Raw genomic sequence first — 13,984 nt, 5'->3', positions numbered from 1 at the left:
ATAGGAGACTGGAGGATCTTAGATGAACTTTCGGGATCTGACCATAGGCAGATATGTCTCACCCTCCGCCAACAACCCACGAATTCGTGGAAGCGGAAAATTGAATTGGGACGGCTTCAGATTAGATCTGAGAAACAGACTAACTACCGTTCCGACCAGATTCCATAACAGGGATCAACCAGGGAATAACCTGGAAACAGTCGCGGCTTATTTAAGCAACGTTATTTCGCCTTTAAGGCGAATTACTCCCTGAAACTTATACGATCTGAAACTAAAGTCCTTTGGTGGAATAAAGAGCTATGCTCAGATTCGAGACCAGGAGACTTTTTAACAAGGCTAGAAATTCTTGCCTGCCTTTGCACTGTGAAACTTTTAGGAACGCTCAACGCAGGTATAGCAGAGAAATAGTCAGAAATAAACGTAGTAGTTGTAGAGAGTTTTGCGAAAACGTCGAAAGTGCTCCAGAAGCCTCCAGACTGAACAGAATACTCAGTTCCGACAATCACATCCAGTTGGGATGCCTTAAACCAACAATGGGCTATACAATCAACCTTACTGAATTCATCGAATACCTCATGAAGACTGGCTTCCCAGGTTTTCGAACTGTCGACAATCATTCTACCGCTCACGCTAGACGCAGGGATGTCTTCAAAGCCAGGGATTGGTCATTAGCGGCGAAGATAGTTTATCTCAAAGGTGTTGAATGGGCCGTCAAAACCTTCAAACCCTATAAATCACCTGGACCAGACGGAATCTATTCCGCCTGTTTACAAGAAGGACTGGGCCTATTGATAAGCCCCCTAGTTAAAGTGTTCAGAGCTAACATAGTTTTTAGACACATGCCCATTGTCGGGAGTGGTACTAGAGTCACTTTTATATCTAAACTAGGCAGGAATGGCCACATCTTGGCCAAAGACTTCAGATCCATCAGCCTTGCCCCTTTATTCTGAAGACATTGGAGAGACTGATTGACAGCCGCATTAGGTCCTTTCACTACTCGACCGCTTGCCTTTTCTCAGTACTTCAAGGTTGTTACCTTAGAGCGGCGATGATCATGAGAACCCCTACGGAGGCACTTGAGATTGCACTCTGTCTTCCACCTAGATCGCTTTATTATCAGCACAGCCAAATTTTCTGCTTACAGATTAAAATGTCAGGGTGAGTAGAGAAGACTATATCTTGGTCATACCAGGCTATCCTCCATGAACACTTATTCTCTCTGCTGTATGATAGAATACCTAAGAAATCCCAGGTCTTTAAGTTCTTCAAAACCCAGATATCTTCTAGGGAGTAAACGAATCTGCCGGCCAAGCTGTGATATTTGATACAGGGATGGCTCGGGGGCAGAAGGATGATTTGGAGCTGGAGTCTACGGTTCAAGGACTAACCATAAGGAATCTTATTCTTTAAGGGAGCTGACGACGGTTTTTCAAGCTGAGATTCTAGCAATCCTTAAGTGTGCAAACTTTAATTTTAGTTAAAGCTACCAACAGAAATATAGTAATCTGCTCCCGATAGTAGGACAGCTATTAAAGCTATTAGCCCTAGCTAAGACCACCACTGATTCCTCAGTGGTTTGGGTCTGCATGATAGCGCTCAACAGACTAAACACGAATACAATAGGATCACCTTAGCCTGGGTTCCCAGTCATCAGGGAATTTATGACAATAAGGTAGCGAACGGCCTGGCAAAACTAAGCACCCTTGACATTCTAGACTAGACAGATCGTCGGCGGCCCCTTTGCCATAAGTAAAAGATTCATCAAAGAGTCTTTAAAACGGGAACATCTGGTTTCGTGGACCAGGTTCAAGTGGGCTGTCATCAAGTCAAGTTTCTGCTCAACCAATCCCTTTCTAAAAGGACGGATGAACTTCTAACCATGAGCAGAAAGAAACTCAATGTCGCCATTCGCCTACTCATGGATCATATGACCCTCAGAGCCCACTTATTTAATCTTGGCTTAGTCAAACGGAAAGACTGCCGTCTATGCGACAAAGAAAAAGAGAACAACATTCACATCCTGTGTTACTGTCCCGCTCTTGCTCTTAGAAGATACTCTGGGATTATATGTTCGCTGAACCCTGGGCGTTACAAAATATGAGAGTGGGCGAGCTATACAACCTTCTTGTAAGGGCCAGTTGGATCGCTACTTAACTCAGGCAACCACAGGGTTACAGAAGATCTTTTAGATCTAAGTGACATTAGGGACTGATCTAGCCCCACTCGTCTTTTTACTACTACTACTACTACTACTACTACTACTACTACTGTTACTACTACTACTACTACTACTACTACTACTACTACTACTACTACTATGTATCTTTAAAATATTTTTAAAATTTTTTATTTATATGCATGTATAAACCTTCATTACGAAAAGAAATGAGAATCATCACACTTCTCTAAAATTCTTCTACCGAAATTATCAGAACACTGAATTTCTTAAAATAAAAATGACACAAATGTTATAAAAGAATTATTAAATAGTATCGCAATTAAACTTATCCTGATTTTAGAACTCTCGAAATACGACCAGCATATCATCTCTATGCTCGAAACTATAAATATTTCGGATAAAATAATTGTTTAAAAAATTTTCTTATTATTTCCATCGTCAGAACTCATTGAAAAGGCAAAATACATGCCCAGGACTCCAGGTCGAAAACTTTTCAATAATAAACAAAACTATTGAAAATCGGTCGGCATCTTGCTTCAGTTCAGTTTCTATATGAGATATAAGAGATTTACATTTGTTGACTTTTTTTACTAAAATCAGTAGAACTATCATTAAAAAGTATCAGGAATTATGGAACTTGACTGCATGCGTGAAAAACTTCCTTTTATTTTTTAATCTAATAGAAAATGATCTGCTGCAAGAAATTGGCGGATTATTTTTTCGATCGATTTTTTTGAATAAAATTACCAGAAATATTGCTGATAAGTATCAGGAACTATAAAACTCAATTGCATACGAGAAAAATTCCCTTTTAATTTTGGTCTGCTGGGAAATGATATGCCAACTTCACTGACATCTCTTTTTATCTCTCTTCATAATATAAAATTGTAAAAGTAATGTTTTATTAATTTCAACATTTTATAAATATAAATTTTTAAGAATTTCATGAACCATATATGATATATACATACATATATATATGTATTGCGATGTTTTTAATTTATAATTTTTATTTTAAACAATTCCTCTTTAAGGTATTAGAGAGGAGGACGTGAGGGAGAGCGAAAACGTCAAAAATACAAGGCGGATAGCGAATACTCGCGGAAGAACAGAAATGGAGGATGTTCGCGCGTGAGCTGCGGCGAAGCGAAGGCTCACGATTCGAGATCTCGAAGTTGGGCAGATACGGTCTTTCACGTATCAGTTCGCTAAACACTAAAGTAACGCGAAAAATGCTTGTCTGATTCGCCACGGGCCGACTAGTTCGCCTAATGGTAGAAGGGCAGGATCAGTGGAAAAGTTAATTGTTCTATGCGAGATTTTGGCAATTTCGAAATTCGACAAACACCGAAATTTCCCGAAAAATTAACACTCAAATAAATTATACGGACTTAATAAAGAAAAATATAACACATTTATTCAAAAGAAAATAATATAAAAATAAAAAAATAACAAATCAAAGAAAGAACAATAACAATAAGTTAGAAAACTTGAAATAACGAAATATATAACTGTTTGAGATTGCGATTTTGCAATGCGCACGGTGAATGCCGGGACACATACCCGAGTGAGTATCACGAGATTAAAAGAAAATTCACGCGACCGAGGATTATGGGCAAGTTCAAATAAATGTGAATTTGCTTCGTTAGTTTGTACACAGCGATGTCAACAAGATTTATTACAATTTATTACTGTTGCAATGACGTTCACAAGATTTCATATAAAGTTTGAGTGCAGTGACGCGGAATCGATAGTTTTGAACTGATCGATAGTTACACAAGATTAAGCGAGACAGCAATAGACAGCTGTCCGCGAGAGTGAACGAGACAGCACTACACCGTTGTACGCGAGAGTAAGCGAGACCGCAATATATAGCGGTACGCGAGCGTGATCACTATACATAGCGATACGCGAAAGTGCGCGGGACCGCACTATGCAGTAGCACGCGAGTAAGCGAGACAGCGCTACACGGCTACACGCGAGAGTAAGCGAGACAGCGCTACACGGCTGTACGCGAGAGCGAACGAGACAGCGCTATACGGCTGTACGCGAGAGTGAGCGGGACAGCGCTACACGGCTTTACGCGAGAGTGAACGAGACAGCGCTATACGGCTGTACGCGAGAGCGAGCGAGACAGCGCTACACGGCTGTACGCGAGAGTAAGCAAGACAGCGCTACACGGCTGTACGCAAGAGCGAGCGAGACAGCGCTACACGGCTGTACGCGAGAGTAAGCGAGACACTATGCAGGAGCACACGAGATTGAGCGAAGTCCGAGTGACAAAGGAAGCCCCTCCTATTCACGAGAAAGTGGAGGCACTCGGCTATGTCCTTGCACTCGCGCTCAATCGTTTGAGTTCGTGACGGCTGGATATCGGAAGAGTCGACGCTGGGAGCGGTATAACGACTCCGACCTATGCCGTTTTCCACACGCGAAAATAGCGACGCAATTATCTTGCCGCAAGATTGATCGATGAATGCCGTTATTCCATACGACACTCATAACGTGAAGAGATTTCTAGATTTACGCGTCGCGTATCACTAACGGATGTTCGCGACAATGATTCTAAGAATTTCGTGCACTCGCGTTCGGAGATCTGATTGTTTTCGAGGTAGCTAGTTGACTCTCTCTTTAGAAAGGCTTTCTCCGGCTTATAAAAGGGCTCGTGAGTCGGGTGATTGGAGTAAACCTATCATGATGAGGCACGTCAAATCGCGTGATATCGCGAGTTCCCGATAGGACTCGATATTCCTACGCGATCGCGAGGATCCTTTTGATTTTGTGAGAGATAAGGACGGCGATACGTAATTTTGAGTGCCATTGATCGCGGACGGATGGCGCCATCGATTTGTATTTAGCGGTACATGGATTTTGATTTGGCTCGCTAGTCAAATTCTGAACAATAACAGATATCAAATCGACATCAGTAATAATAATAAATCGATGGATCGAATGTTTGCACGAAATCGATAACATAAGAAAGCGCGGAGTTGTTCCTGGTATTTATTCTAGCTCGTTTTTATGGCTAGACTTTATAAAATCGATCGGAGTTTCGAAAATGTAACGGAATTTCGACTATCCGCTCGTCGAATTCTTGTACAGATCTTTTCCCTTTCTCTTTTATTCGCTACTCTAATCGACAGCAGTATATTCAACAGACTGCGTAATAATCGAGCGAGAATAATAATCATTCAATGATTGTGAAGACGAAGAATCTCGCTTACGACGAGCACGGTCGATGCGATCGATGCAATCGATATTCGACAGCTGTCGGACGCCGCTTACTTTCCTTTCGGCGTAACGCTCTTTACTCACGCGCAGTTCTCAAATTTCGGCAATTTCTTAATTCGTTATAATCTATTATGCACCGCGACACACTCACACGCACGATAAATATCTCGAAATAAGCGTAAATTATATACGTAACGAGCGCCACAAAGACAGGCCATATTTTCAACGTCACAATACACAACGGTCATACATTCACGCTAATTAATACACGAAAATCGCCCAAAGATCGACGGCGGGGATGCCTTACGCGGCTTCGACAACTCTTTTCGGCAGCACGGATAGTGAATGCACTTCCCGCGATTTACCGCGCATGTGGTCGATATATGAGAGCCGGTCGCTACGCGTTTTACAACACCCAAAATCCCGGAGAGAGACAAACGGTTCCTTATCGACTGCGGCCGACGTTAGGATCGTCTTTGATGCCTCGGTCGCTTGTTTCCAGTCGCCCGAAATACACGAAAATCGAAAGTTCGGTACAAAGACCGAGCGACAAAGAAACGAAAATGGCGACGACGACAGAGCGGCTGGACGTCGGACGAAATCGCGTACGTGACTTAATTTACCGATGGGCAACCTTACCGATTCTGGCTCCCGTGTCCAGGGGATGATCCTCGGTTCGTCCTCTCGCCTTGATCTTAGCTACGATACACGATACGACAACGACACTCAGAAAAAGAACGCGACTCTACGACAAGAGCGCCCGCCCCAGAGTGTCTTCCTGGATCTCGCGATCCAGGGACGATAGCGGCGTCAATTCTGCGCGCAGGGGTGCGTGGATTCGCGGCTAATAGCGCCGCAACACGCGAGATATTAATGCGCCTCATGACAACGCCATATCGAGGGCCGAAACGGAATATTCGAAAATCTTAATGTCAACGACCCTGCTGTCGGCGGTCTTCTCGAGGCCGATCATACGTCCTCTGTCCTCGGAGGGCAGCGCCGACTGAGTCCTGTTATCCCGGTCCAAGACAGCTGTTTCTTTCAGGCTTTTTTCCTCCTTTGCTGCAGGGGGCGAATTCCACCCGCGACTCTTCGCTGTTTGTTTTGTTCCTCGGGCGTTTTCCCCTCGCAGGCTTGGAACGCCGTGTCGGTTGTCGTAAAAAAGATTCCTCTTCTTCTTCCTCCCAGTGTGCTCCTCTTTTTCTTCATAATGCTCTCCGGTAGGTTGCCCGATGTACAAAATAATACGAGAAAAAAATAAATTAATAATGACGCGAAATATAACAATTATTCGTCTCTTCGGAGATTTCAATACGGCTCTCGCAATCTTTTTCTGGCACGGCCGCTCGGCTCGCGTCCCGTCAAGATTTCGGGACGCGTGTCAGAATGGCAAAGTCACAGTATATACAGGGTGCATCGTAACATATGGGACTCACTTCAGCGATGGATAAGGGGCACACTAGCAATGAAAAAAGTTCCTATTAACATGTTCATATTAACATGTCCTATTTGGCTTTGTTACAAAGTTACAAAATGTTTAATATTTAAATAACCAGTAACCTGTTACATTCATATAAGGTGCTCGAAATGGTTACCCCGTTCTGAATGTAAGCACGCAGACGTCATATTAAGTGTGTGAATTAATTCGGTCCATCTGGCGGTCAATTGCTGTACTATGTAATTTTCTAACCTCTAATGTCTGCAAAAGGCTTTATGGTTTAGTATTGACATCTGGCAATAATATTCAGTTGATAAACGTTTGAGTTTGTAACAATTACATCATGTTTATCTGATTCGAAAATGTCGAAATTCGAGCCCAAAAGCATCATTTCCGGGAAGTTCTCATTTTCTGTTTTCATTTGAAGAAATCAGCCGCTGAAGCTCATCGAATGCTCGTAGAAACTTATGGTGAAAGTGCACCCACTGATAAATCATGCAGAGAATAGTTTCGACGTTTCAAAAGTGATGATTTCAGTATCGATGATAAACCTCGTCCAGGTCAGCCGAAGAAGTTCGAGGACGAGGAATTGGCAGGCGCTAATTGATGAAAATTCATGTCAATTACAACATGAGCTTGCACAATTGTTGAATGTCGATCAACAATTTCTGTGCGTTTGGCAGCCATGGGAAAGATTTACAAAGAAGGAAGATGAGTGCTATACAAACTGAAAGAAAGAGACATTGAGAGGCAAAAAGCCATGTCTGAAATCTTGCTTGCCAGGCAAAAAAGAAAAGGTTTTTTGCATCGTATTGTGATTGGAGACGAAAAGTGGATATATTTCGATAATCCCAAATGAAGGAAATCCATTTGCGACCTAGGAAAACCATCCACATCGACAACAAAGCGGAATATTCACGACAAGAAAGTAATGCTTTGTATATGGTGGGATCAGAAGAGTGTAGTGCATCATGAGCTATTAAAACAGAGCCAAACCATCACTGCCGAACTTTACTAACAACAATTAATCCGTTTTAAAACAACGCATTGAAGAATAAGCGGCCGGAATATGCAAAGAGACACGACAAAGTGATCTTCCAGCACAATAACGCTCGGCTATATGTTGGAAAGAAGGCCACCTTGGAAGCACTGGCTGGGACGTTTTACCTCACCCGCCGTATTCACCAGACATTGCTCCAGATCGATGGGCACACGGGCTTTCGGACCAGCACTTCAACATGATGAAGAAATAGAGAAATGGCTCAGTGAATGGCTTCGAAGGACGAGTCGTTTTTTCAATCACGGAATACAAAAACTGCCATACAGATGGGGATAAAATAATAGCAAACGATGGCAAATACTTTGATTAGTGTACTTTTTCATGTTTTTCACACTGAAGTCTTTTTTGGAAGAAAAAACGAACCGGAATTAATTCATACATCTAATATCAAAGACTATCGCACTTTTTTCAAATATTCCAGGTGTATGTCGAATCTGTTGGCAAGCTTCTTGCATATGTGCACGTAGAATTTCAACATTTACAATGGATGCAGAATACACAATTGCCTTCAAGTGACCTTATAGATAAAAATTTAATAGATTTAAATCTGGAGAACGAGCAGGCAGTAGATCCTCCACGACCTATTAAACGTTCTGTAACTTTGTAACAAAGTCAAATAGAACACGTGTTAATATAAACTTTTTTTATTGTTAGTGTGCCTCTTATCCATCCCTGAAGTGAGTCCCACATGTACGATACATCCTGTATAAATAGGGTGTTCTAAAAAGGTATGTCAAAAATTTAAGAAGATATTTCTTACACCTGAAGGATGAAAAAAATATCTTATAGACATAGATGTGGATATGCATATTTCAGGAGATTATTCAAAATACTGTTAGCTGTATTACTTACGCAAGGAAAAAATTTAGGATTAATTATTGTAGACGACAATCGTTTAATTAGGTTTATTTATATTTGTTTTAATGTGATCTTGAGTATGTTACAATAAATGTGGAAAATGTTCACCATTTTCCTGAATACAAACAGTGACACGTCGACGCATCGATTTACGGATACGTTCAAAAATGCCTGGCGTACAGCGGATTGTCTCGCAACCTGCAGTATACGGTCACGAAGATCTTGAATATCACGCACTGGTGTAGCATGTATGATTGTCTTTAAAGTCTCCACAAATAAAAGTCTATCGGGGTAAAAGTCTATTGAGATCCGAGGAACATGGAGGCCACAAAGTAGGTCCACCTCTTCCTATCACCGTAAGCGTGATTCAGAAAATCACGATTAATACTGGCTGATTATACTATACGGTATATATATTATTCAACCACTGCTGTTGTCTAGATGTAAACAAGTAAACCATAACAAGGTTTACAACCATTAGAAGGTCAATGACATTAAAAGGCATTTTAAACTGTCCGTGAATCGATGCGTCGATGTGTCACTGCTTGTATTCAAGGAAAATGGTGAACATTTTCAACATTTATTGTAACATACTCAAAGTCACATTAAAACCAAATATAAATAAGTCTAATTAAACGATTGTCGTCTACAATAATTCTAAATTTTTTTATTTTTATTTAATAAAGTTTTTAAATTTAGATTCTAATTTTGAGTGTTATTTCACACGTTATGCAGCTGGGCCTTATTCATTTCTCGGAAGATTTTAGTCTTACATTATTAAATTTGCATATGTTCATATGCACGTATATATATATATATATATATATATATATATATATATATATATACAGGGTCTACCAAAAGTGTGGAAACCCCTAAATATCTCGGAAAATATACGTTTTACAGAAAAGTGTTTCCAACATAAGTTGTAGGGTTTAAGAAGATCTATATACTGATTCTATCAGTTTGACCTTGGATGGCGTCGTCAAGGTCAGGTCAAGGTCACATTGACTTTTTTAAATGACACCCCCTACATTTGATTGCATATTCTTATAGCTTAATTCAAGAGCTTTCCAAAACACTATAATAATGTTCATTTTTATTAAGTACTTTGCGAGTTATGAGGGTTGAATGATAGAGTAGCGCCGGTATTAACATTATCCAAGGTGTACTACATGGAGGTTACTCGCTCGGATTTGCATCTGTTGTGTGTGTGATCCAGCTAACTAAGGCAAGATCGGTCGTGGATCCAGTCAGCAAAAGCAAAGACCCAACCAAATTACAATCGAGCATTTAAAGACCTGGAAAGCAATCGACATAGTAAACAGTAAATAAATTTGTGGATGCTCATTTATCATAATAATTGTTCGAAATGTGTGCGTGTGCGTGCGTGCGGTGCGTGTATACAGAGATCAGGTTAGGTTGCACCAAACGATTGCAAATGTGTTTCAATGTGTTAAAGTAAATGCTGAAAGTGGCTGCCATTTACTTCCTGACAATATGCTAATCTTTGGTAGAATGTAGAAATGACTTTACGATTCGTTTCAAAAGGTATCAAAGCCATTTCATCCCTTATTCGCTGTATCAATTCGTGAATGGTTTTAGGTTTTGTTCTGTAAACCTTACTCTTCAGATATCCCCATAGATAATAATCAAGAGGAGTTAGATCTGGTGACCGAGGTGGCCAATCCTCTCCTCCCTCATTTCCGTTCCTTCTTCCTATCCACCGTAGCGGAAAAGTCTCATTTAAAATACGACGTGGTCCTGCACCAAAATGAGCAGGAGCTCCATCATGCTGAAACCATATTTCTTGGAAATTATTTGGAAAAGTATTCTGTATGGCTGGAATTATTTGATCAACAAGTAATCTCTCATACCTTTGAGCGTTCAAATATTCTTCAAAAAAAAACGGCCCTATTAAATAGCCATCTATTATTCCGCACCATACATTTATTTTTGTGGATGTTGTGTGTGAGTTTCCCGCACCCAATTCGGATTCTCATCTGACCAGAAACGAAAATTTTGATTATTAACTTCTCCCGTTAAGGTAAAAGTTAAGGTAAAAGTTGCCTCGTCTGTGAAAACAATTTGATAAGGGAAGATGGGCCGGACATCTATTAGTGCCATCATTCTTTCACAGAAATGTATACGACGCTCCTCATCTCCGTTTTGCAATTCTTGAACGTATTGCAATTTATATGGATGGAACTTGTTCTTCTTTAAAATTCTCCAAACCGACATGGGAGCAATATCGTGAGTTTGAGCGACTCTCTGAACACTAGAATTGGGATCTTCAATAAATGTCTGCAGAACATCAAGTTGTTTTTCTTCGTTGGTTGCAGACAATGGTCTTCCTGACTTAGAGCGATTTCTTACGCTACCAGTTTGTCTAAAACGTTCTATTGTTTTTAACACAGTGGACTTATTAATTCGACGGTTCGGATACGTGTCATTAAATAATCGAACGACATCAGAGAACGATCTTTCGTTATCACCCCATCCACGCATCATGAGGATAGTGATTCTTTCACGTTCCGACAAGTCGCCAGCCATTTTTAAAACGTTTAATTTTAATTAATCGTACGTTGTATTTGGACGATAACAATTAATTTCTGCTTGCTCAAAGCTGAAGTTAGAAGGTGCTCGTTCTTTGATAGCTTTATACATTCTTAGTTGAATTTTAAATGCGAGTTAGACTGCATGTAGTGCGTCACATAGCGGTAAATGAAGGAACTAACGAGACGTTTCATACACGTTTTATGGAGCAATTTTTTGGCAATTTGACTTCAGCGAAATATGAGGATATGTTGAGGAATCGATCTTGCCTTAGTTAGCTGGATCACACACACAACAGATGCAAATCCGAGCGAGCAACCTCCATGTAGTACACCTTGGATAATGTTAATACCGGCGCTACTCTATCATTCAACCCTCATAACTCGCAAAGTACTTAATAAAAATGAACATTATTATAGTGTTTTGGAAAGCTCTTGAATTAAGCTATAAGAATATGCAATCAAATGTAGGGGGTGTCATTTAAAAAAGTCAATGTGACCTTGACCTGACCTTGACGACGCCATCCAAGGTCAAACTGATAGAATCAGTATATAGATCTTCCTAAATCCTACAACTTTTGTTGGAAACACTTTTCTGTAAAACGTATATTTTCCGAGATATTTAGGGGTTTCCACACTTTTGGTAGACCCTGTATATTTGTATATGTATATTCGAGATGGGGGTCCTGTCAAAGGGATAATTGAAACAAACGTGTTAGTATGTTACCTTGTTAAAATATTTTTTAATAGAGAATGCGTAGAGAGGAAGTGGTTGATAGTTTAAATATTCATGCTTAGATCAGAGCAGCATGATATAATATTACTATGGTTCACTATGTAGTAATAGCGACTTTAATTTATTAATTCGTTGTTATATCCCGCGCCTAAATTTTCCGCGAATTTCACTGCAAAAACGACTAAGTCCATTCTAGCGCGTTTGAATCACGCGCCTAGGCGCGCCATGACACCGAACCTCATCCTGCGGCCGAGCGCGGCGCCGCAGTAGTATAAGCTTCCGCCGGACGCCGAGAGATGGCGCTCATCCCGGGCCCCTCTCTCTCGGAGTTCCCCACTCTCGACCGCCGCAGCGGCCGAGCCGCCGAAATCAAGGGACCTCAGAGCGGGCCCAGTCTCAGACAGTCGACATCGTGACTTCGAACCGAAAAGATCTAGCTCCCAAGCGGAACTCTAATACTAATTCCAATTTCTAAATCTAACTCTAAATTCTAAGTCGAACTCTAACTTTAAGATTTTTGTATTAGCTCATATATACCAGTGTCTAGAATATATTCTTCTTTTATTTGATATATCAACGTCGTGATTATTTATCGAATCCTACCTTGCATTTAGTTGAGATTTCTCACCAGGCACGCATTCATTTGTAGTAAATTCTAAATAACATTGTGATCTTGGACCATCGATATCTGTCAGAGAGGACCACCGCTCACGGATATAGCTGAGATATTTTCAATCAGTGAGGACCACCGCACATTGAACAATAGCGAAGCTACGATTAATCCAAGAATCATCCAATTGTTTAAAATACAATAATCAATATCGCAATCTTGGACTTATTCTATCTGTCAGAGAGGACCACCGCTCACAGATATAGCTGAAATATTCTTGATCAGTGAGGACCACCGCACATCGAGTAATAGCTAAGCAATAATAAATCCAAGAATGTTTTTTTTATTTATTTAAATCATAATGCCTAAAACTCGCCGTGCCGGGAGAAAGAACCAACTACGCCGACTACGTCGCCATTACGAGTGCTCCGCGGATCGCTATACGCGCATCATTGATAATTATTTAGATCCGGAATACGAACAATTAATTGCAAACAATTCGAAAGTGAAGTGCAATACTGTGTGGCCTGAGAAGCTCACACCCATCGATACAGACGTCACCCCATTCCGGCCTGCCACCACCCTCCCTGGAGACCCACGAGGTGCATCACGTGTCTTAATCAATCACGGCAGCAAGCAGGAAGCCGAGCGATCCTGAGGAAACTTCTAGAATCTTCTCGAAGGTAAGAAAATCTTGTTCGAACGCGTTCGTCGAGCCCTTTGTCTCCTAAAATTTACGACCGCGCCCCGACCCTTCGGCGCCGAGACACATCCCAACGCGCCTCATACACATCGGAATTAAATCGCCAACGCCGTGCCGCGGATAAAACGCGATCCCGTGGAATCAGAGCAACAAAATTGATATTAACGCTAATAAATAGTCATCAGAGACTCCCCTGTCGTCGAATTAATTCGATTCGCGGTTTAATTCGGCCCCGAAACGCGTTTTCTAAAGTTTGATTCACTGGGATTTAATCCGACGACCTAGTGACCTACTTTCGCTTTGGCATTTAACGCGTGACCTATATATTTTGACCTAGTGACCTAGTAACCTACTTTCGCTTTGGCATTTAACGCGTGACCTATATATTTTGACCTAGTGACCTACTTTCACTTTGGCATTTAACGCGTGACCTATATATTTTGACCTAGTGACCCAGTGACCTACTTCCAGTTCTGGGATTTAATCCGACAGCCCAGTGACCTAGATAAATTTTCTCGATGACCCAGTTTTCGAAATTTCGCTTTCCGATCCGATTTTCTCGGCAAATACAACTTTCTAAGCACTTTTCGCGTTAAATTCATACTTCCCCTAAT

The 13,984-nt window shown here is 41.0% G+C and overlaps 1 protein-coding gene across 1 annotated transcript; it reads left to right on the top strand.

Annotated features, from left to right (window-relative positions):
• The first annotated feature begins 299 nt into the window (after positions 1-299).
• On the top strand, positions 300-950 carry LOC112638259. The gene has a single exon (XM_025409633.1). It carries the CDS (start codon positions 300-302, stop codon positions 948-950), a length of 651 nt encoding a protein of 216 aa, XP_025265418.1.
• The last annotated feature ends 13,034 nt before the right edge of the window (positions 951-13,984 follow it).

The sequence above is a fragment of the Camponotus floridanus genome, unplaced genomic scaffold, assembly GCF_003227725.1.
Source record: "Camponotus floridanus strain SB8 unplaced genomic scaffold, Cflo_v7.5 scaffold275, whole genome shotgun sequence".
Lineage (NCBI taxonomy): Eukaryota > Metazoa > Arthropoda > Insecta > Hymenoptera > Formicidae > Camponotus > Camponotus floridanus.
Note: the sequence above shows the minus strand (reverse complement) of the source record. Positions and strands in the feature narration are given on the sequence as shown.